Source organism: Vicugna pacos, chromosome 25 (assembly GCF_048564905.1).
Source record: "Vicugna pacos chromosome 25, VicPac4, whole genome shotgun sequence".
Lineage (NCBI taxonomy): Eukaryota > Metazoa > Chordata > Mammalia > Artiodactyla > Camelidae > Vicugna > Vicugna pacos.
In genome coordinates, this window is record NC_133011.1 from 36,333,150 (window position 1) to 36,356,769 (window position 23,620).

Here is a 23,620-nt window from a genome sequence, read left to right on the forward strand (position 1 = left end):
CCATGTCACTTAGCCCTTGGGAGGTAGATGCCAGGATCACTCACGTTTTAGGGCAAAAGGAAATTCACATCTAGGATTAAAGATTCAGGCACAGCGAATTTCAGTCATTTTTCCAAGGTCACACAGGTAGGGGGTTGTTCTGACTCGAACTTAGGTCCATCTGTCCCACTCTATGAGGTCGTGAGCTTTTGAGAATGACAAAGCCACCATCATCACTGTCTTCAGAGTCAGGACAGAACCTGGCTCAGAGTGGGCACTGGCCAATGAGGAAGATTTCATTACTGGCCCCAACTCTTCCCTTCCTGTGAGAGGATCCACATGCCCACCCACTGCCAGCGGACTAGCAAGACGTCCCACGGGGGAGTGAACGTGCCTGCCCCACCGGTGCTGGGCTTGGCCACGAGGCTTGCTTTGGCCAACAGCACGAGCGGACGTGATGCGGATCACACCCACAGACGCTTTGAGAGTCATCGTGCGTCTCCTCCGTGAGGAACACGTGGCTGGCGGGGCCATGGACCTCTTCTTCAGCCTGGGGCTGAGAAGACAAGTGGGGCAGGGCCCCAGCGCTCAACCCAACGGACATCAACATGTAACACAAGGGCCTTCTGTTAAGGGTCAAAAGCCACTGAGATTTCAGGTTCTTTGTTACTGCAGCAAAATTTACTAACACGTCTCACTTCACGTGGAGGACATACTAAAATGTTCGCAAGTCTCCTTGCACGTAACACCGCATGCATTTGCAGGTACAATCTGTCTCGAACACCCACTCTGCTGTTTTGTCTAAAATATCATTTCTTCTCAACTTTGACTTTCAGCACCAACGCCATTTCCTATGTGAGGTTAGCCCAGACTTACACAGATGGAGAAGCCCCAGGGCTGCCCGAGCTCTGGCTTGCTGTTTGCTTCACTGTCTCAGGAGCATCTCAACATCACAGACTTTAACCCTGTGTCCCCAGCATCTGGGCTGGAGCCTGACACACAGCAAGCAGGCCATGCAGGCCAGTGCTGCCCTGGTCTGAATGCACTGGAGCAAGCTGTCTCCCCACACAGTGCCCCCTTCCCGACCACACACTTTCACTGGCTAAGACTCAGGTTCTGCAAAGTTGGGCCAGTGAGCCTTTTTTTTTCTTTTCTCTGTGCCCGGTCGTCATGGGCACAGAAACGCCTGGACAGGACACTTACCGGCTCTCCATCTTTCCCTTTTCCAGGTGGCCCGGGGAGCCCAGGGGCTCCAGGGTCGCCCCTGGGGCCAGCTGGCCCTGGGCTCCCTTCTTCTCCCACGGCTCCCTGGAGAGCAAAGCAGACAAGTGTCCAGGATCAATGACATGCAGACAGTAAGCTTCTCGGTGGCGAACGAACCTGAATGGGGTTGGGAGGCTTCCCAGTGATGCCGTCTGAGAAAGCCCACCCCCTCTGAGGGCGGAGAGAGCTGGACGGTACTGCGTGTCCCCCAGAATTCACACGCCAAAGCCCTAACCCCCGGGAACTCCATTTAGAAGATGTAATCAGTTAAGACGAGGTCCCGCTGGCGCAGCACAGAATCTAAGCCGGGCTGGCCTGGTGTCCTCATAAGACACAGAGACGTGGACACAGACGTGCGCACAGGAAGTGAAGACGCAGGGAGAAGACAGCCATCAGCAATCCAAGGAGAGACGCCTGGGGGAGAGTCTTCCCTTGCAGCCCCAGGAGGAGCCAACCCTGCTGACCCCACGACTCGGGGCTTCCAGACACGGGGAGCACGGTGAGACGGTGAGCGTCTGCTGCTTAAGGCTCCAGTTTGTGGTCCTCTGTTACGGTGGCTTTAACAGACTATACGCCAAGGAACAAGGAACTGGGAAGGACATTAGCAGTCTTCTAGTCCAGCCTTTGCCCTCTGCAGGAAACCGTCAGGCGTGGCTCTCACGGGCAGGCCTCCTCCCATTTCTGCTTGGACTCCTTTGAGAGCAGAGAGCTCACCACCTCCCAGGTCTGTTCATCCCTTTATTGGGCAGTCTCATTACATCATGTGTCTTTACATTCAGCTAAAACAACCTTCTCTGAAATCTCCCAGACGTCTGACATTCCACCTTGGAGCTCTGCGGACTAAAGCTAACCCTCCTCACGCGGCAGGCCTTCAGCGACGGGAACACGCACAGCGTGGGGCTCCGAAGTGGGGAGAGAGAGCGTGCGTGTGCGAGCCAGGACCTGATTCGGGAGGGAGCTGGGCTTCGAGTCTGCTCACCCTTTCTGACCACAAAGCCAGGGGCCCCGTGGCAGCCCTGGCTGCGGACCGCAGTGCTAGGGGGAACGACGTGAGCCACAGGAACGCCTCCCGGGCAGGGCTCCCGTGGGCCTAAGCTGCACCCCGGTTGTCTCTAGACACTCCTGCTGCAGAGGTGACGTGAGGTGTGACGTCCCAAGGAGAGCCAAAGCAAGCCCAGGGCAGGACTGGCTTCCCCAAGCGTCAGGCCAGCCACTGGACAGTGAGACAGAAAGGGCACGTCCTGCGTCAGGGATGCTTCCCGCTGTGCAGAGCATCGGAGGTCCCCTTCCAAATGCAGCCCTGGGTCTTGGACCTCAGCCTGGGTGTCTGCTCGGCTGAGAAGCGGTGTTTGGCTCCCCCTAGAGGCTGAGTGAGCCAACAATGCACTGACCTTCTAGTCTCTGCTCAGCTGGTCCTCAGAAACCTCTTCTCACCCCCCTCAACTCCCTCTCAGTGGCCAGAGCCCTACTTGTGTCCTAGGAGGGAGCCCAGCCCCGCAGACACGGCATAATCAAGGCAGAACAGACGGGCCCAGTTTCCTCCCTCGCTCCGCTCTCGCTGCTGCAGCCTGAGGGGGTCTTAGGGAGAAATGAGCACGTGCATCACACAGGGGTTGTTACTGAGCTCGTGGTGAACGAACGCTCCAAGAACCCAGGACATTACCCACAGGCTGGCTGATCATTCTTCTCCACAATAAACCATGCTCTCCTCTGAGGTACGCACTTTAAAGCTGAGCCTTCAGACCAAAATGCAAACGTTTACATCCAGTCTTGTTACATCTCGCCAAAACAGAAAACATAAAATGGCCGCTCCTTTTAAAGGTTCCAGGCACAGTGGACTGGGAGGGGTCCGTGTCAGGCTCAGACACTGGAGTGTGGGAGCGGCCGCTGTGCACGGCGCGTTAGGGTTGGGGGAGGCTGAGGTACCTGTCCTTGGGTGTGGAAGTCCGCACGGGGAGCGCGGGACACTGACCACCGGCTCCTGGCACCACCTGCTCTCAGCCGCCTTCGATACATCAACGCTTCAGTTAATCCTCACCACCCACGACCAATGAGTTGTCCTCCCCATTTTACAGGTGAGGACATTCGGGTGCCAGAGGGTGCCCGAGGTCCAGGCTTCTCAACCTTGGCGCTACTGACATCGGGGTGGATAGTCTGTGTTGAGAAGGGGGTGCTGTCCTGTGGCTGTAAGACTTTTAGCAGAATCTCTGGTCTCACCCACCAGAGGCCAGTACAGCAGAAGTCAGAGTAAATGTCTGAGACTCCTCCTGAAAGGTTTCAAAAGGCCCTGGAGCCTCCGTCTCTGGCCCTGGGTGTTGGTGGCTTCTGTGCGTGTGTTGGGGAAATCTCTCTTCTTAGTGAATAACGCTCATAGCCCGGGACGGTTTAACTGCGCACACAGGCGTGGGACGGTTACGCTGGTGCACTGAACTGAGAGGAAATGAGATCTAGAGTCAGACAGACCTGGGTCTGAGGCTCAGCAGCTACAGGATGCAGGACGAATGAACAGATCTCTCAGAGCCTCAGTCTCCACCTCTGTCAAATGGGGATCCGCCCAACGCACAGGTCTGCTGCGCGGGTTAAAGGAGATGACGGCAGGGCCTCCTCCCTCCCTCCCTCCCTCTACTCAGAAAGCCCTTCTGACTCCTGGGTCCCGAGTCAGGGCTAAGCTGAGCAGCTGCCTCCGTCCCTTCTTCTCTAGATGCTGAGAAGAGCCACTGTGAGCCGAGGGACCACACCGTGTCTTACCTTCTCCCCGCGCTCGCCATCCTTCCCAGGGGGGCCTCTGATGCCAGGGGGGCCCTGAAGAGAGAAAGGTTATTGACAAGGTGAATGACCTTGTCTAGAGGCTCACAGCCTCCAGAAGAGGGCGAAAAGGCCCCTTTTTGGTCCACAACAGCTCCAGCCCCACTGTCCCCGACTCCTGACTTAAATTCCTTGCTGCTGTCTCCTCCCCGCCTGCCTTTGCTGTTCCTCCCCAGTCTGCTCACATGGCCTTGCACATCAGAGCTCCCAACACCCAGGTGTGGGCTTCCAGACGCTCTGCCTGCCCTGGGTTGTAGCTCTCAAAGGGCAGGCAGGGCCTGGCTCCGAGAGGAACCCGGGGAGGACGAGGGTGACCTAAGAACCCAGCCTCGGCATCAGAGACCTGCTCCACCTGTCTTCAGAGCCCCCTGGAGGTTGGCTTTTGAGACAAGGCTCAGGTGCAAGTGCTCCACGCGTGCACCAGTGTGGGGGGGAGAGAGCGGAGGACAGGCAGGTAGTGACACGTTCATGTAACTGGAGCTCAGTCCTGCGGGGGCTCTGGGGACCAATGAAGGCACGTGCTCAGAGCGGCTCCACCGGGGTGAAGGAGCTGGGGCACTTGTACACCATCGTTCAGGGCTGCTTCTGGTGGCGGAGGAGCTTCTGGCCACGTGTCATGGGGCCGGGCAATAAGGTCTCTAAAAGCCAGAGGAAACCCTCGGCAAAGGGAAGCAGCGTTGCTCCCGGAAGTCTGTGGCACACACTCAGTGGGGAGGGCGACGTGACTCTGGCGACGTCACAGCAAGATCATGGCAACCGTGAGCGGCAGGTCAGTCTCCCCGTGCCTGCTCCCTCCTGCGTAAAACGGGGCGGTAATAACGCCCCCGCCAGGGAGGGGATGACTCATGAGCTGACACGTGCAAAGCACGGAGAGCGGTGCCTGGCCTGTGGCTACGCCCAGGGTCTGTCTTCCAAACTGCTGTGATTCTTCACGTGGAGGTTGACGGCTGAACAGGACTGACCTCAACCTATTTTAGAGCAACTCTCCGCTGCCCTTGACCTGACGCCACTGGGCGTTTTATTGCACACGTTAAACTGAAATCAGTGTCTAGAGACCTTCAGGCTGGTCCCTTAGCAGGCCCCGTGGGGCCCATGTGGGAGAGGCGGTGTCCATGCTTCCAGTGCAGCGGGATGTTATAGGTGAACCACCACAGCGCGCTCTCTCCGTTTTGAAGACAGAAAAGCAGAGGCCCCCAGGGGCCCCAGGCAGGGGCCCACAGCCCGTGAGCGACAGAGCCGGGGCGAGAACCCGGGCATCCCAACAGCCAGGGCCCCTTCAGCTTCTGCCCCTTCTAAGGCACCTCTGACGCTGACTCCAGCATCGGTGGTGCTCGCGGCTTTCAGCAGTTACAGCCGCCTCGCTGGCCACCTGGAGACCTCACGAGCTACCCAGAGCTTCAGGCTGGTAACTTTCCAGGTGACTCCGTGGGACATCAATTTCCCCAACTGTGAAATGGGAGCGAGGATGCCTACACCCCCAAGCTTCCTGGAGGATAGTGAGCTAACTCGGGGGGTGGGCACGGTGGACCCACAACCAGTTTTGGTGTCCCTGCCCTCTCCCCCCACCGTGATAACTCACCGCACTTCCTGGGGGGCCACTGGGACCTGCAGGTCCAGGAGCGCCCTGTTCAGAGATGGAAGGAGGTTAGAAAGGCCAGCGTGTTGGCTGCAAGCAGTCGCCCCAGGCTCTCTCCAAACCCACCTCCACTCTGTTCCCCCTGACTTGCCAGAAACGTTTCTAACCTGAAACTCCCCCAACAGGTGAGATAAACCCCTGCCTGAGTGCTGCAGCGCCTCTACCAGCCAAGCCTCAAGTGAGTGAGACTCTGGCCCAGCGGTGGGAGGCAGGAGGCAGGAGGATGCTAGGAAGCTCCTCAAGACCAAGGCACGGGGGAGGCAGAGGTGGTGTCTGTCGGGGGCAGGCACAGAGGAAGCCAGGATCTAACGTGCACGAGGGTCTAGGTGACGTCTGGCCTCTATCCGAAGTGCATGGGGCAAAGGAAACACTGAAAATGGAGCAGACCGTCCAGATCGGAGTCGCAGAGAAAGACACCCTCGTCTAATGAAGGTCTGTGTGTCTTCCTGGGTTGGCTGGAACTGCATCAGGGGTGTGTGTGCGCGTGCGTGTGCATCACTGTATGTGGGCACCCGGGTTTCCGAATGTGCGGGTGCGGCTGTGCACGTGGGCACACTTCCAGGAGTGTCAAACCCATCTGGGAAAGAGCGTCCATGTGTGTCCACATGTGGATCACCCGTGTTTGTGCGGCAGGCGATTCCCTTCGTGGGCTGGCACGTGGACAAAGCCCCAAGGTGCTGGGAGCGCTGTGGAGATGTTCTCTGGTCCTCTCTGCTCAGAAGGCCCCAGCCCTGGCCAGCCCTGCAGTGTGGACTGCACCTTCCTGGCCCCTTGCTCACAGTCAGCTGAGAGCTGGGAGCCCAGGGGCAGGTGCTCGGCCCAGGCTCCCTCCCGTGGGACCCCGGGGTGGGGGGGCCGGGTGGCGCATGAGGACTCACGGGGTTCCCAGCTGCTCCGGGCGTCCCCTGTGCACCTTCTTGGCCCCTGGCACCCTGCAGAGGAAATAAAATGTGGTGGTGGGACACCGCAGGCAATGCTGTCCTCAGCCCTGTGCAGGGAGGTCAGGGAGAACTTAACATCAGAATCAGGTGATCCAAACCGAGAGGGCAGGGGGCAGGGTCTAAAGGTGCAGAATCACACCTCCTGGCCTCCGCTGGCCATCTTCCCCACCCCCAGGACACAGGGATCAGTACCAACCCTTCATCTTTACGTAAACGAGGCTCAGGCACAGGCCAGGCCAGGTGCACACAGCCAGCCCAGGGCCCCATGGGGTCTGAGCCCTGACAGGTCGTTCCCAGGGAAACTCTCGGAGAGCATGAGCCACTGCCCAACAAAGAGCCCAGTTAAGAAGCCAAAGCTGCAGAAAATACAGTCAAAATGCCAACACACTCAGGTGTCATTTAAACTGGAGCCGCCAGTCATGGCTGGCGGGAAGGAAGGGGCTGCCTGCGTCTGAAAAGCCTTAGGGAGCCAGGGACAGCCCTGGAGCTGAGCACCACCAGCCTGACGGCACTGAGTCGGGAAGGGAAGGCGTGGCTGGAACCGAGCTCGCCTAAACGACACCTCAGGGACACAGTAACGACACCCAGGGGCCCAGAGGCAGGACCCGGCGCCGTGCGCTGCGTTTTGGGGCGCTTTGTGGGGCCCTCTCAGCGCCAAAGCCCTGGACTCATGCAGTCCCAGCAGCGCCCCTGGTGGACACTCCGGGAATGGCAGGTGAGAAGGGCCAGCAGGAGATGGAGGGGCTGGTGGGGATTTCGAGGCAGCAGGTGGACAGAGGGTTTTCTTACCGGTGGTCCAGTGGGTCCCCGAGGCCCCAGTTCTCCAGGATGACCCTGTGGTCCCTGCAATGAAACAACCCATCAGTGGACCGGGTAACCCCTCGCTTTGGGCAGGTGGGGGAGGCCTGGACACGTGCAATGGGCATAATTTGAGATCCACGGGGGGGTGTCCTTGGACCCCTGAGGGACGAGGAAGGGGCCTCATTTGGTTCAGCAGGGCTCCTGTGCGCAGTTCAGACCTGCAGCTGCTCTGCTCTCAGCATCCTGTCTCAGGGAAACCAGCCGCACAGAGGGAGGGGCGTGGAGCAGGGGTGTGGGGCCGAGCACAGGGCACTCACCGGGTCCCCAGGCGCGCCGGGATCGCCCTTCTCTCCTTTGGGCCCTGGCTCTCCCTGTTGGCAGAGAAGCACAGAGTACAGACGCGCTCAGCCTGCTCCCAGACCCGCCACACGGGCCTTCCCGTCCTGCAAGGCTCCAGACCCGTCCTCCCCGGGCTGCCCCTAGGCCTGGGGCCTCTCCCCTCCAGCCAGACGCCACTAGACTCCGACAGAGCCTTACTCATCCTTCAGATCTAAGGTCAAGAACGCCTTCTTCAGGGAGAATGACTCCTGAGCCGGGCCAAGCCCTGCTGTTGCAGGCTCGCACGTCAGTCTTTCTCCCCCTCGGCACCGGGCACCACAGCAGCCGACTTCTCTGTGTGGTCTGATTCCTGTCCCCCCAGCCCAGAGCCTGGCTAGCGGGAGCCCATCAGTGACCAGTGGGAAGGATGCAGGGAGGAAGAAGGGTCTTTCTCGGCCCCCTGACCCAACCCCTTTCTTGTCTTGATGGAGAAGCTGAGGAAGGGGCTTTGTTCAACAGATCCAGCCCTTCGGGGACAGAATGGGAACCGAACATTGGACTCTCATGGACAGAATGGCGTTTCTAACTTTTGCTACAGAAGAGACGGGCATGGGCTGGGAAGGAGTACATAGTGTCGGGGCTCCTGGGATGGGACAATCTCATGGGGGAGGGATCGGTCCTTCTCCTCATCCACTGGTGCCACACCCAGGGCTCCCCTCATACCTCCCAGGAAGGCTGGAGGGACAGGAGACCCCCACCCTGCTCTTCACAGGTGACGGGGAGAAGGTGGGCAGACAGGACACTGTAACAAAGGCAGACTTGGAAGGGCTCAGGTCCCTGCCTTCCCACGGCTCTAGGGCCAGCATGTGGGATGGGGACACCATGGGGACAGTAGACCGCGGACCACACAGACTGGCCTGGAATGCCAGGTCTCCAGCTCGCCAGCCCTGTAACCTCGGGCAAAGTATTGGCCCACAGTGACCTTAGTGTCTAGATCTGCAAAATGGGTAGGGGTTCCCTGTTTCACACAGGATGAGGATGCACTAACAAAGGGCACGCGCAGGTGTCTGCGGGCTCTTTGGGGAGAGCAGAGGAACAGCCAGCACGCGCAGCAGAAGGGCCAGGCCTGGGTCTCACTAAAGGAGCCTCCAGAGGGCGGTGGGCTGCTTAGGGAGACACTGGGCTCCCCGTCTGCAGAAAGGCCCAAAGAGAGAAGGGATGAGCATTTGCCCTGAGTGTAGAAGGGGGTCCTGTGCAGGTAGGGAGTTTGAAGGCAAAGGCTGTGGAGACCAGGAGGTCTGGAGAGGACCCTGGAAGGTTCCAGAAGGCAGTCTACCATCTGAGTTGGGGAGCCTGGGGCGAGCTAGTCCTAAGCCTTTCGTCGGAGAAGCAGCAGTACAGACGGCCGCAGCCCTTTGTGGGTCCCACGGCGCTTCCTGTACCCACACGTGGGCAGGTTTCGGAGTCCCTGCCCCAGAGGCTCCTGCCTGGCCTCCCACAACCTCATCACTGATCGCAGAGTTAGTGTCTGCATGGCCTGGGGCTGCGGTCCCCACTCTCTCTCTGCATCACCTGTCGAGTGAAATCTGTGTGGTCCCCATAGGAGAGCTGTGACCGGAGTAAATGACTGCTCTTGCAGAGGGCTTCGTGCTGCCGACACAGAAGAGGTTACAGGCGTGCGCTCATGCCTTCTTCCAGAATCTCCATTTCCCACCAGCTGAGAAGAGCACACTCTGGCTCCAGTCACCAAACAATATTCTTACTTCCTCCAAGAAAATTTCCCGTGGGGGGATTTGCAAAATTCTTTGCCTGGGCCTCAAGTCTCTGGAGACACAATCCGTGAAGACAGAAGGGCTTACGGGGTGGATTCAGGTGACACACAGGAGAGAAGCCTGCACGCTGGGGCTGGCAGGGGCAGGCTCAGGCCAGGCCAGAGGAGGGGCCCTGGGGACTCAGGCAAGATGCTCATTATCCACCCGGGGCCCGGGAGCCCAGAGGCAGAGGCTTCTCGTGGGTGCACAGCAGATGATGACTAACGGCTGCTGAATGCGGAATGGGTGAGCTCAACTGGCTTTATTCTCCTCCGACTGCCCCCTACCGGTGATGGCAGCCAAGCCAAATCCTCCCCTGGGCTCAGCAAACGCAGGGCACTGGCTGGGCGTCCTGGGACCCCTCTCAGGCTGAGGGGGTGCAGTCCGGCGGCCTTCCCACGGTGGCTGCTTCTGAATCACCTGCGAGCCTCCCAGTGACGAAGCCCCACCTGACCTCTCAGCTGCCACTTCTCCAAGCAGAGGCCGCCTGCCCCTCCTTCCTCCCATAAGGGATGGGCCCTCTCTCCTCTGCCCTCTCCACACCTGCACCCACCTAGCAGTCCCTGCTCTGTTCTCACAAACTGCCAGCCCCACACCGCCTCGAGCCCCCCACCCCTGTGTGGTGCCCGACATCCCCTGGAGACGTTGCGATCCTGGAGCAGAAGGGTTTGGGGCTCTACTTCCCGACCCCCTCCCCCTTTCTGTTTCCCTTCTTAATTGTGCCGCAAACTTCGCCGCCCATCTAAGTCTCCCGGCCCCTCCCTCTGTGCAGGGACTCAAAGGCACACAGCTGGGAACAGGGAGAAGTCAAACAGAAGAACATCTTTAAAAACCATCAATACAAACATGGTTACCATGGCAATGAGGCCAGGCCCCAGAGGAATTCATGCAATAATCCACGATGAATCTTTTTTTTTTTTCATGGACACAATCCCCTTGCTTTGCATCTGAAAACGGCTTCTTGGTTTCTGCAAAGCTCAGACACTGTAGGAAGGGGTCACCACTGGGATTCAAAGGGGAGGCTGGACAGGCCCCAGGCTCCAACTCAGCTGCCTCTCCAGGGGAACACCTTGGAAATCACCCTGTATGGAGCAATTCCTTTAAGGACAGGCTGGATGTGCAGACTTGCCCCAGGCTTTAGGGGCTCAGGGTGGGCCTGAGGGAGGGAGACTCAGAGGATGGAGGAGTGGGAAGCACTGTGAGGTGGATGTGGCTCTGGAGGCCAGAGGCGGTGGGGCAGTGTGATGGGGGCTGGTGCCACCCACGGGGCGGGGCTTGAACCTCAGCAGCGGGTGGGGACAGCGGCTCCTCCAGGGCCTTGTGGCCGAAAACTTCATCTCAATTCCTATCTCAGGAGGGCCCTTTGCAAGGCACTTCGCTCCTCTGAGCCAGGCGCCATCGTCTGTGACATGGCGCATCTGCAGCCCTCAGGGATGTGGGAGCGGCGCCTGCACCCCGCCTGCCGCGCTGGATGCTCTGGTGCCCTGACCCTTCGAGCCCTTCCTCTGAGACAGGAGAGGACACAGCCAGGGCCCCGAGCCCACCCCTTCCGCAGGCATCTCCCAGCCCCCCTGCAGCCCGCGCTGCCCAGGGGCAGGCCCTCCTGCCCCCGCTTCCTCCCAGCTCTTCCTCCAAAGCAGCTCAACATCCCCCGGCTCCTGGATGATTTTGGCACCAGCTCGCTCTTCCCTCCTACTCTGTTCTTTCCCACTGTACACAGGATGCGTCTTAGCTTCGGAGGCCGTGTCTACTCAGTGGTGAAAACGCGGAGGAGGATTCCCCACACAAGCCTCTGGGCCGCCGCGCGTGGTGCAGCGGAGCAAGTCCTCATGCCGGAGAAGTGCGGCCGAGAGCAAACGAACAAGGGAGGCGAGTCTGCTGCCCTCGGTGTTGTCAAGGGTACCAGCCATCCTGAACATGCTCGTTGTCACTGGAGCCGCTCATGGGAGGCGTAGGGCAGGGTTCCTAGAGGCTGCAGCCGCAGTGACCTTCCTTTTCTGTCTCGTGTTTGCGTCTTCACAAGAAGCCATAAGCTCTCCCGCCATCAGCCACACCCCCAAGCCAGCTCAGCACTCCGTGTCCTCTGAGCAGCCCCTCTTAGACCTGTCCCCTCCAGTCCCGGGTCCCCTCACTGCTGACACCCACAGCAGCTGTCTGCTCTGCTCTTTCATCTTCTGAAAGTCACGAGATCCTGTCCTCCTGGGAGCCACCAGCCCCTCCAGGTAGTGAAGCGGAGCTTGACCCAAAGAGAGGGCTGGCCTCTGCCCTTGGCTACTGGGAGGCAACCCCCAGGCCCCCCTGGAACGTCCTGCCTGACGTGGAGCCGGTTCCTTGCAGGGCCCGATCCCCACCGGCTGCCAGGACAAGGTCTGGCACGTGACTCGCACGTGGCGCTGACAGTCAGGATGCAGCCCAGCCCAGCTCCCAGAGCACCTGCGGACATGGTGAGCCAGGCTGGGGGGATACCAGGCAGCACCCTGGGGGGACATGGGGCCACTGCTACTTACTGGCAGTCTCGGGTGTGGCGTGAAGAGGGACGTCTGAAAAGGAAACCACAGAAATTGGGAAAACGTGAATTCATTTCAAAAGCTTGCCTCTGAGAGATTTACCAAGTGGAGAACGCAGCCCCAAGGGTTCCTCCAATGAGTACTGTTTCGACAATTAGGATCACACATTCCTTTAAAGCCCCTGAGGATTTATGAAGTCAGGAAAGCACAGTGGTTAGAGGTGGAAACTCGAGGCCCGCGGCCCAAGCTCAGATCCCATCGCCCCCACCTGACACTGGGTGCCCTCAGACAGCGAGCAGCTTCTGCGCTCTCAGTGGTAAGGAGGGGATGGATGTTCTCTGCTCAGGGTGTGGTGAGGCCGAAATGCAATCATTCATGCAAATCATCAGGGCCGGCCGGGATGGCTGGGTCCCTAACCAGTCCCCCTTTCACTTTCAGCGTCTACTGGCTTCGACGCAGGTGAGGAGGATGCCAGCTGCAGGAGCGCAGCTCTGGGGACAGAGAGCTCAGCAGATATGAACTCTGTCTCGGCAGATGAACACCCCGCGGACTGGCCCCTGCGTGGCCCTCCTTCCACGCAGCACTGAATGCTTCCCAGGCCTCGTGCTTTCTCCAGCCCCAACGCTTTTTCGCGCAGGCTGCTCCTCTGGCTTGGAACACGCTCGCCTCCTCCCTTGATCTAACTGACTAAGCCCATCCTGTGGGGCTTGTTTGAACATCGTGTCTTTGAAGGTCCCCCTCGCTCCCACCACTCAAATATAAATTAGACCCCGTGGCATGCACGCTGCCCTTTTCTGTGAATGCGTTTACTATAATTTGCAAGATATGTTTATCTGGGGCACTATGTGACTAGAGTTTATCTTCCTGGCTAGTCTGTAAGCCCCAGAGGGTCCAAACTTTGCCAATGCCCGGCTCACAGCCGGGGCTCAAGTAAAAATGAATGGACAAAAGGATATCATGGATTCTAGTAAAAAACACAATGAATTCAAAACAGAAGGAAAAAAAGAGATTTCCTAACCTTACCTCCCCGTCTCCTGTTCTCCAGTTTAGATATTTTCAGACCCATTTGTATATATTTCCATACAATTATAAATGTGCGGAGACGCACGACTTTGTGTGAGAGTTACACGAACAGTAACGGCGAGCATTGTTACCGATGGTTGTTTCCACGTATTAACTTATATGTTCTTCACGGGAAGTCTGAGAGGTCGCTGATCTGTTTTTGCCCTGCTTCATTCATAAGAAAAACGAAGGACAGAGAAGGAAACTACTTAATGAAGTCCCCCCAGCCAGCAAACGCGGGAGCAGGGGCTGGCATCGTGCGTGGGCAGCAGCCATGCTAACCTTGACACGTGCCGTAATTCACCGATCGCTCTTTCCACTTTATCTTTCCTGAGTACTGGTATCTTTTTAAAGCCGTACACACAGCATATTTATTTTAATGAAGTAGGATTCCATAATATGGCTATCCTGTGGGCTAGTTATTCTTTGCTTCTGGTCATGCAGGCTGCCTGTAATTTTTCATTCTAAGTAACACCACAATGTAAATTTTTGTAAGTTTTTAAAAAACACAATGCAAGTAGTTTTCTTAGGAGAGATGCCAAGAAAGAGACTCTCTAAACTAACGGGCAGACACTTCATGATATGTTAACACCAAGGAACTTCTCAAGTAAGTGCACCAACGTGCTCTCACCAGACAGCGGCGCTCATCTCTCTGCGTGCCTGCCTGTGTTAAATAAACAAAAAACTGTACACGACCAGTTTCGACTCTGCACGTGATTCTGAGATTCTTGCCACATCTTCACGGAATGGTCGGTCTCGTGCTGATGGGTGTGTGTGTCGGGAGGAGACCGAGTTGAGGAATCATGATTAACACACATAGAAACCACAGAGCACAGCTTTCTAATGCACCGCACGCAGGATTTCTGGGTGTTCAGGCTCTTCTATCTCCTGCCCTCCAGGCAGGCCCCTGCCCTGGCTCCTAACCACCAACCTCTACTTGCCCGGTCATGGCCAGCACCCGGAGCCATGTCCACCTTCCCCGAACTCATCTGATCAAAGCATAGAACATCCAGGCTTGGAAGGAACATTCAAATGAAAAAAAGCATGCCGAATATGTTCACATACTTATACAGGTTTTTAAAAAATTTAGTGTTTATTATGTACCAGAAACCGAGCTATATATCTGACATTATTTCAGTTAATTTTCACTATAAATGTGCAAGCTGGCTGGGTAGAACATTTTTCTTGACAGCTGAGAAGACCTAGTTTCTGACATTGAGCAGCATATCTAAGACCACAGCGCTGGTGAGTGCTGGTGAATGGCGCAGCTGGGGTTCAAACCCACTTGTTTCCAGCTCCAAAGCCCTGGCTCTCACTCACTGTCAACACCAACTCACGATGCCCAGCCTCAGACCCGAGGACGGCGGAGGCACGAGCCAGGGCTGTACGTCCACCCTGAAGCCTGACCCCGGACAAGCTGCTTCCTGTCTCTGGACCTCTGTTTCCCCACAAGCAATAGGCAGGTGTGGATTCTCAGCATCTAGTCAATGTTCGGACAAACAGTAACTGTAATTGCTGAATAAAGTCAGTCAATGAACACGAGGTGGTTCTCAGAGGAGCTTATGCATTTTTGGGTTATGAGACCTCGGAACAGGTCTAGCTATTGGCAAACTCCCTTGAAACGATGTTTGCGACTAAGCGGTATGTGTGGAGGGAGGGGACATCCCAGTGCCCCAGGAATTCAAAGGAGGAGAAGGGTCACTTACAGTTCCAGGTGAGCCAGGGGGGCCGGCTGGGCCAGCATCACCCTAGATGAAGAAATAGAAAATAAACTACAATTAACCCTGCCCCCAACCCTGTTCGTCCTGGGACACCTCGCCCCAGACAACAGAATCACCCACCAGCATCAATCTTGATAAGACAGACTGATCCTGAATTATAAAATATTTCAGGTATACGAAGCCTCGTGTTGTGAGAAGTGTCTACGCTGCCGTGTGTTGCTGCAGGCCATTTACATCACTCTGCACTCCTGCATGGTGCGCGTGGGAACACTGATCCACTGTCCATCTGCCTGCTGATGACACTTGGGTGACTCCCCACCTGTTGCAGCAAACACCCCAAGCTGCGCTGGAGCGCAAAGACCTGAGCCCCCTTACAGGCCCCCCTGGGCCCTGCCCCACCCTCTCTGAAGGGGACAGGCTCTTCTCAGGGGGCTGGGGGACCAACATTGCATTCCTGTGAACAGCACAGGCTGGGGAGTTGAATCACCTGAGCTTGAAACCTAACTCTACCATTTTGTACATTATTTTACCTCTATTGGCTTGTTTTTCTCTTTGCAAAATAATGATACCAGTACATACAGCTCCCAGCATCATACGGGGACCTGAGTGAAGTCATCTTCAGCAGAGGCGCAACAAGGAGGAAACTGTTACCGCATTTTCCCTGAGGAAAGGAGGTCCCTGGGCTGCTCCACGCAGGAGGAATGGTCCCCAAAGCCTGTCGAACCACGTGAGCCACCACGGTGTCAGCACATGGATGTCTACGCCCAGCTGTGTTCCCAGCAGCCCAGGGTCAGGCCTGTTGCAGGCCCGGGTCCACACGTGGTTATCCGTGGACAAACGAACGAACAGCTCCTGCCCACAGTCTCACAGCCAGCAAACGGCTCACCCTGGTTTTAGACTCAGAATTCAAGCCCTTAGACACTGAGCAGCATTCCCCTGACTGTTCCAGATGCTTCGGAGAGAAAGATCCTTCCTCAGTGCTACCTGCGTTATCTGAGTTTACCCAGCTCTCTCCCTGACACTTTTAACCTCACGCTCCAGAACCAGTCTCATCTAAACCTACTGACCCTGTGTTAAAAAGTCCAAAGGACTCAAAGCTCAGAGCTGAGGGTTTTTCCCAGTGAAACGTACGAACAGACGTAAACAAGAAGAGGACGGGGGAGAGACGGGTCTCCAACCCCGAGGGCCTCGAGACTGCCCCCCACCCCCAGGGCTGCGGAGTGAAGGAAGGGTCGGGGGCCAACGGGGTAGGGCCCGGGCAGCTCTCTGACTTGGAGACCAAGGCTTGGCTGCAGAAGGGTCTGTGAGTTTTGGAGTTAAGGTGACCATCCTGGGCTCCCATCCCAGCCTCTCCGTGGTTTAACTCTCTAGGCCCCAGCTGATGGGAAGTCATATCACATCTACTTTCCAAGACGCCCTGGAGCCAAAATGCTCACAGCAGGCGGGAGGGAGGGCGTGGACAGGAGAGCTGAGGCCAGGATGCACAGGCAGTCAGCCGGGGCAATGCGGCTTTAATGTCTTGTTTTAGATTTTTTTAAAACCAGAATGGTCTATTATTACATATTTCTCCGGAGGAAAAGAAAAGCAGAACAGTCTTTGGAAGCCTGACTGTGATTCTGCCGTGGCCCCGGCGATTCTGCCAAAGCAACGAAAGGGGCTTAATGGTCTCACTGACTCCTCCGCAGCCCGGAAATGAGTTGCTCAAGTGAAAATGCCCAGGAAAGCAGCAGGTCTGATGGCTCACCCACCAAAGCCCTGCCCATTCCAGGATCTCTATTTATATACAGATGGCAGGTCCGCCCAGAACAAAGCCGGGCAGAGGGGGATGGGAGTCAGGGCAGAAGGAGAGCAGGACACTGCAGGGGAAGAAAGTGCGCACTTGGGAGAACAAGCTGACAGCACCGTTGGGGAGAGGGGTGAGGGCGGTGGGGGGCGCCCTTCGGGCGGTGACCATTCCTCAGGCCCCAACTCCGCCTCGGGCCAGGCCCGTGTGAGGTGTGGTTCTGCCAGGAGCCAGGACGCTGGGCCCAGACTGAGGTTCAGGTCTTGACCCGACCGCCCTCCATCCCCGCAGCTCCGGGAAGGCAGCTTGGTCTTCTGTGCCTCAGCTTCCTCATCTGAAAACTGGGGCATTGCTGCTAACATGACCCCTCTCTGGACTGCCATGCGGATCACCTGAGTCACTACCCGTGCAGTGCTTCCCAAGGGCCTGGCGCACAGCGAGCCCGCAGGAACTCACTCCCCAAGCAGGGGAGTACCTACGCTTTACTAAACCCCTTGGGGAGAGGTACAGTCAGCCCCGCCTCCCGAGGGGTCCGCTATTCCTCATATGCCACCATTTTAAATAGGAGTCTTGAGCATCCATGGATCTGGGTATCTGCAGGGGCTCCTGGAACCAGCTGCCTGTGGATACCGGCCTATATTAGTGGAACCACTTTCAGGCCAGCAAGGGAGGCACAGCGAGGTCAAATAAGATGCTCACATCGGGTGGAACCAGGACTGTAACCCAGGCCACCTCTCTGACTCCGAGAATGAAGCTCACTGCAGACAGTGCACACAAACTATGGAGGGGAGGCTCTGCAGCTCGTAGGGTTGATGGCCAGGGTGACAGCAGCAGTCCTACCTTTTCTCCTCGGTCACCTTTCAGTCCCGGGAGCCCCCGCTCCCCCTTCTCTCCCTACAGAGAAAGATGAAATTAGAAAACATGAGAACTCAACTGAGTGTAATGACGGCCTCTTCCAGGTAAGGGCACTGGGACCTTGGGCAAAATACTTTTTTTCTCCCCAACCTGCCCTGACATGGCTAAGGCCAAGTCCAAGGGGTGTCCTGTCAGTTAAACACGAAGCCTCTAATTCTCCACTGGGCACCTGACAAATGACGCCACCCACCCTGTTCCCAAAAATATCACCTGGAGATGCTCCACCCTTTCCAGGGAGACCCCTCGGCCACTGGCCTTTTGTTCCAGTTCATAGACCACAGCAGCCTGACCCCCTTCCCTCTCTCTTCTGTAAATGCTGGGGAAATATGCGCTAATCCCAGCCAAAAGGGTCACCCATCCCCCAAGGTCTTAGACAACAAAGGGGGCTGCTCTCCACGGGCACAGGCAGGGCGGCCTTGCTGGGAAGAAGCTGCCACCACTCACCTGTTCTCCTTTCTCTCCCTGCACGCCTGGGAATCCCGGAGAACCTGGGAGCCCCGCCTCTCCCTGTGGAAAGAACACGGCGCCTGTGCTCAGTGGGCCCTCGGTGAGGAGGCACTTCTGGGGGTCAGGAGGAGGGGCATGCGCTCTCCACCTCCTGCAGTGCAGCCCCCCAAGGCCCTCTGGCTTAGCGGAGGTAACATGGGAAGCAAATAAAGGGGGTTCTAGAGCGTCTGCTCGCTGGGGCCCGCAAGCTCCTTCTCTTCGCTCTTCCCTGTCCAGGAACCCTTGTTTCTCCTCCCTTGTTGTCTAACGCCTCATTTGGAGCAGCCACAGTGTCACCTCCCAGCCCGAGTCTGCGGGAGGGGCCTCCCCGATGTCCTCCCCCCCTCACCCGCATGGCACTGCTCACTGCACCTGTTCGGCTGCCCCTGGTTGATGGTGGTGCCCCCAGCACCCAGCACTGCAGCGCACGCACAGGGCATGCTGGCAGTCACTGGGTAAATAAATGCCTATGGAATGAATGGCGTGACTCCAGGAAGACAGCTGATACAAGGTGCAGTGCAGAATAACGAATGAATGAATGAGCGAACAAACAGACCTTCTCTCCGGGTCGGCCTGCCAGGCCCCGCTCCCCAACTTCACCCTAGAGATGGAGTAACAGACACCCCATTATTTTCCACTGACATTACAGAGAGGGCGGTCATCACCCCCAGCTGGCCCCATACGCTCCGGGCACCTGTCAGCCACAGCCCTTGGTCCTCAGGGCAGTGTTGCAGGCGTCTCAGGCTTTAGACCGGGGCGCTGGCCCTTCTCAGAGAGGGCTTCCACACTCGCCCACGGGCTCTTTCACCTCCTTCAGAAGAAACCACTTCTGGAGTCGCCCTGGCAGCGTTTACGCAGGCGGAACCCATTCATCCTGAATCTACACACTTACAATTCAAAACAGCGAGGAGCCCAAAATCCATGCGCCCCAGATCCACCCCCGACGCTGAGCTCCGCTCCCCTTAAGGGAAGCCCAGACCCCGGCCAGGCCCAGCGACGGCGCAGCTGGGGGTGAACCTGCCCAAGCTGACTGGCCAGCCCGCGGCGCCGCCTGGACTCGGAAGCACAGGCAGCCCCGCGGCCCAGGAGCCTGCAGGCAGGAGAGATGTTTCTCCTCGATTTCCTTCTCCCCCGGCGTGCCACAGTCAAGGCCAGTCTTGGGTGAAATGCTGTGAAACAGCCAGACTTTTACTGGAAAGCAAGCCTCTGGCGGGGACACCCTGGCTCCAGTGGCCTGGATGAAGTTCTGCTCTCAGCCACGAGTTTCCTGATGAGCATGTTGTGGTCACGTGGCAGTGGGGGCTGCAGGACCAGAGGGGCCTGGTCTCTGACCCGACAGCATCAGGCCACTGTGCTTACCAGGTCCCTACAGGTCCCTGATGCGAAGAGGTGTGTGTTGGGGGTGGGCGGGGGCTGTAATTTCCAACCAGCTGTGTGTCTTGAGAAACACTAACTTCTAGAATGACACTTCCTTCCTAACATCACTATGCTACTTAGTAAGGCCTCTACATAGATTTCCATAAGGAAATGTGGTTTTCTGCTAAGTCAGTGGACACATGAATTAATGAGTGAGTGAATGAATGAGAGGGCGCTCATACACAGAGTTTTCCTGCAGCTATGCCGGACTCCACTGGCAGTGAAGGGTGCACCACACCACCACTTACCGCAGAGAAAGAAAAAGAAAAAAAGAAAGAAACTAAAAGCATTGTTTAGCATCAACCAATTAAGCACACGTTTTATCCTGCAGGAGAACGGGTGTCCAGAGGGAGTGCACACAGGAACTCCGGACGCCCTCCCAGTCTCCCATCAAGTCTGTGTTCACAAGCGCAATTTGTAAGACCTGCTCCAACCAGAGCTGTGCAAAGACTTGCTATACAAACTGTCACTTTAAATCTGTTGGGAAGATAGCACCGTTGCCGTGGGAATCGCTCCTGAGAAAGGCGCTGTGGGGCTGCGTTTGGGGAGGAAGCATTTTGAAGGCCAGCCGAATTGCCCCCTTAATTCGTGCTCTGAACCCTGAGCCATAACCCCCACTGCAGGGCTGGGCGGCATCCCAGCTCTTGACAGAAGCCTCAGGGGTCGATGCGTCTGCTTGTCCTGCAAGCAGTCCCCTCCCTGAGTGGCCCTGAGAACTGCTGTCAGAATGTGCCCATATTGGTCCTCAAAAGATATTCATCTTTAGTTGGCACGTTGTCAAAATTAGGTAACGAGACGTCCTGCCAGGTCTCCTTTGAAGCTACGAAGTGTGACGTAAAAGCATCCTAACCGCAGGCATGCACAGTTTTGAACTTTCTAGAGAAACGTTTGGAGCACATCGCACTAGAAACGCACAAAAACGACACGTGTGCTGCAGTAACGAACTTCTCTGAACCAGCCCTTAGGGGTCAGCACAAATACAGAACATGCAGACGGAGAGACTAAAGAAATCCCGGAGGCAGCTCTAGTTTCACCCCAGCACTGCTGACCCGTCACCTTCCTCCACGGAATCGTGCACAGGGCACTCGGGGGAGCGGATTCCTTCCGAAGCCTATAGACTGGAACGTGGACGCTCACACGGTCTAAGTCCAGAGGATTTGCCGGCTCACAGATTTGAGGAAACACAACTCCACAAAGTCCATGAAGTCCAACACGGAAAAGAACAGCCAACTATGCAAACACTCTAAGTTATTTCCAGAAAACGACTGAATTTCAGCCAAACACTGGAAGGTGGTCTTGGTTCTCAGAAGACTGTGTGGTTCACCCCCATACGACGCCTCAGGGCAGGGGACGTGTGGACAAAACACAGCCTTTCAATCACTGGGGATCATCATAAAGATTTTTTTAAAACGTGAATGTTGGGTCTTAAAATACAAAGGACGGCTGTGCTGACAAGCGGCAGTGGGATGGTTCGCTGCGCCCGGACGGGAAAAAAGCAGGAGGGCCAAATTCTTGGAATCTGGAGCCCAGAAGACGGGGTCTCCTAGTGGACGCTCTTTTGTGCAGAGTCCCCCCAGGCGTCCCTGAGAGAGCTGGGCTGCGTTGTCACCTGTGCCTGCTCGGCTCCATTTGAATTGCATCTTCTAAAGAATGACCACGTCTTGAAAAAGTAACACAGTGGGGAACTAGGGTCCGCGGATTTGCCAGTCAGCCCTTCACGGGTCAGTAAGGTGACCGGAGTCCGGCTTCGGGAGCAGAGGGTCACCCCCGGGCTGAGTCCAGGCCGTGTCTGTGCCCTTGCTGGGCTGAGTTTTGTCATTCAGCCCCCATCCAGCAAACCCTGACCAGGGCCCTACCAAGTGCCGGGCTGTGGGCTGCGGGGAGCGGGGAGCACTGATGCCCAAGACCCTGTCACGGCCTTTAAGTAGTTCTTGACCCGGGAGAGTGAGGGGCACTGCGTAGGGAGGGAGAGGGCTCCCCATGCAATCTCTGGTCCGGGCACTGGCTCCCCAGAGCCACAGTGACTGTGCCCAGTGCATGCGTGCACACACACACACGCACATGCACACGCACACACAGTCCAGCCCTCTCCTCTGTGCTCACTGCACTCTGAGCCCAGACCAAACCTGAGGTGTGGAGCTGAGACCTTACGACTCAATGAGACCCCGCAGCCCATCAGGAAAGGCCTGAGGGAAGCAGTGGTTCCTGGAGGGAACTGGGGCACCAAGTGATCCAAACCCAGTGCTTGGGGTCCGTCCCCACACCCACAGGAGGTGCCCTGTCCACGCAGCATGTGGGGTGGCCTCCGCTTTGCTTCCCCCTCGGATCCGCCTTCCACATGTCTACACCTGCTGGGAGCCCTGGAGGTTGAACAGAGGTCAGCCGGACTTCCCTGCTGTCTGCAGGGCCAGGAGCTAGGGAGCACTGGAGGGAGAGCAAAGCTCGGGGGGACAGAGAGAGAGGAGGGGGCCTTGTCCCCTTGCCGCTTCCCTCCCAGGATGCACCAGACAGTAACCATGTCCTCCCTCCCAAGACCGCCGCTCTCTCAGGGGCTCCCCTCCAGCTACATGCCCAGGCTCCAGGAACGCTCCCCTTGCTCCTCTGCCCTAGGGTGGCGTGGCTCTCCCTTGCTGCCAATCCCAGGCTGTGTCACTGGGGACCCCCTGATCCCATCCTCAGCCTTTCAATCCATCTCTTTGCAAGGATCCTGGCTGCCTCCTGCCAGGCCCCACCCTCTGTCAGTCACCATTCGCACATGACCCCAAATACACCATTTAGGGTGACAGACGTGATGGGGAAGGAGGCGAGGTCCCTACCCGAGGGCCAGGCTGTCCAGGCAGACCGTCGTCCCCCCTCTCTCCTGGGGCTCCCTGGAAGGAAAGCAGAGAAGAGTAAACAGGAGGGGCTGGGCTTGGAGACACACTTGGTCCCAGGGACAGGCTGGAAGGAAGACAGCCACTCATCCTTACGTGCTACTGACCTTCCTGAACCCTGTGTGACCACAGGGATCAAAACCAGCAGCTCAAACTGGTTCTGACTTCTGATCTCTCAAGACATAATGGAGCAGAAAGGGTGTCCTTCCCCTACCGAGGGAGTCAGAGCAAGGAAGACAGTGCCTACGTGTTCTTGAGGCACAAAACACTAGGTGAGCCCTTATCTTTTGTCTTGAAAGATAAGGGAGGAGGATGGAGAATATTTGCACAAAATGCCCACAAAATTAACTTAAGTTCATACTTGTTCTGGATCTGGTCATGAAAAAGTGTGCTTTCTGAAAAGGAAGATGCATTTTCTTACAACACCCACAAACTGCCGCTCAAGGACCGCTGACTCAGGTGTGTCTGCTGTGAGAGTGTGATACTCCCTTGTTAAGACACTGGTCATATGGCTTTTTAATTGTTCATCTGAAGTCGCTAACGGTGAACCTGCTTCCCAGTTTCATGACAGCTGACCTCTGACTCTCCTCTTAATGACCTCACTGTAATGAGCCCCACCAGAATATTTTTTTAAATTGAAGTCTCTAATGTTTGTAAGAGTATCTGAACGGTTTTCCTCTTTGCAAGTGAAAAAAATACATATTACTAACAAAATAATTCAAAAGCCCTAGGCCTCCAAATCCTTCCCATTACCTAAGTAGAAATAAGGGCTCACCCACATCTGAACTGAGAAATCCAAACATTTCCAAGCCCTGCGTGACCCGGACTCCAAACGCGATCCAAGGCCCAGGCCACCAACATGCTTCCGAATTCCCGAACAATCAAAAATCTCTTTGGCTTCCGTGTTTCAAGTGCCCAGACTCACACCAACCTTGGGTCCCGGCAGGCCTGGGGGTCCGTCCAGCCCGTCCTTCCCTGGTGGTCCCTGAGCCGTGGGGGAGAGAACAGACCAACACGGAAGGCACCGTTAGAGCAGCCGGGCACTGAGCTGTTTCCAGCCTGGAGTGAATGCTGCCGTCAGAAGCTGGGCGAGGGACGCACTGCGGTCGGCTGGACCTGGCGGTGATGGTTGCAGGTCTGCCTTCAGCCTCCACGGGGCCCCTGGGGAGGGCACCGCCCGCACGACCCCCGTGCTCTCCTCTCTCGGCCGCCGTCTCCTCCCTTCCCACCGCTACGCCCCCCACCACTGCCCATCAACATGCAGGGGGTCAGTCTACGGGGCTGGCTCTGCTCAGTCTGCCTT

General features: G+C 57.0%; 1 protein-coding gene across 1 annotated transcript in view; it reads right to left on the reverse strand.

Annotated features, from left to right (window-relative positions):
- Positions 1-23,620, reverse strand: part of COL22A1 (collagen type XXII alpha 1 chain) — a 212,646-nt gene that overhangs the window by 70,083 nt on the left and 118,943 nt on the right. Inside the window, exons 26-38 of the mRNA XM_072949767.1 lie at positions 23,249-23,302; positions 22,261-22,314; positions 18,585-18,629; positions 17,987-18,049; positions 17,468-17,521; positions 14,830-14,871; positions 12,062-12,094; positions 7,743-7,796; positions 7,414-7,467; positions 6,562-6,615; positions 5,627-5,671; positions 3,991-4,044; positions 1,183-1,287 (exon numbers count right to left, since the gene is read on the reverse strand). Coding sequence (XP_072805868.1) covers positions 1,183-1,287; positions 3,991-4,044; positions 5,627-5,671; positions 6,562-6,615; positions 7,414-7,467; positions 7,743-7,796; positions 12,062-12,094; positions 14,830-14,871; positions 17,468-17,521; positions 17,987-18,049; positions 18,585-18,629; positions 22,261-22,314; positions 23,249-23,302 — 711 coding nt within the window. The remainder of the gene's footprint in view (positions 1-1,182; positions 1,288-3,990; positions 4,045-5,626; positions 5,672-6,561; positions 6,616-7,413; positions 7,468-7,742; positions 7,797-12,061; positions 12,095-14,829; positions 14,872-17,467; positions 17,522-17,986; positions 18,050-18,584; positions 18,630-22,260; positions 22,315-23,248; positions 23,303-23,620) is intronic.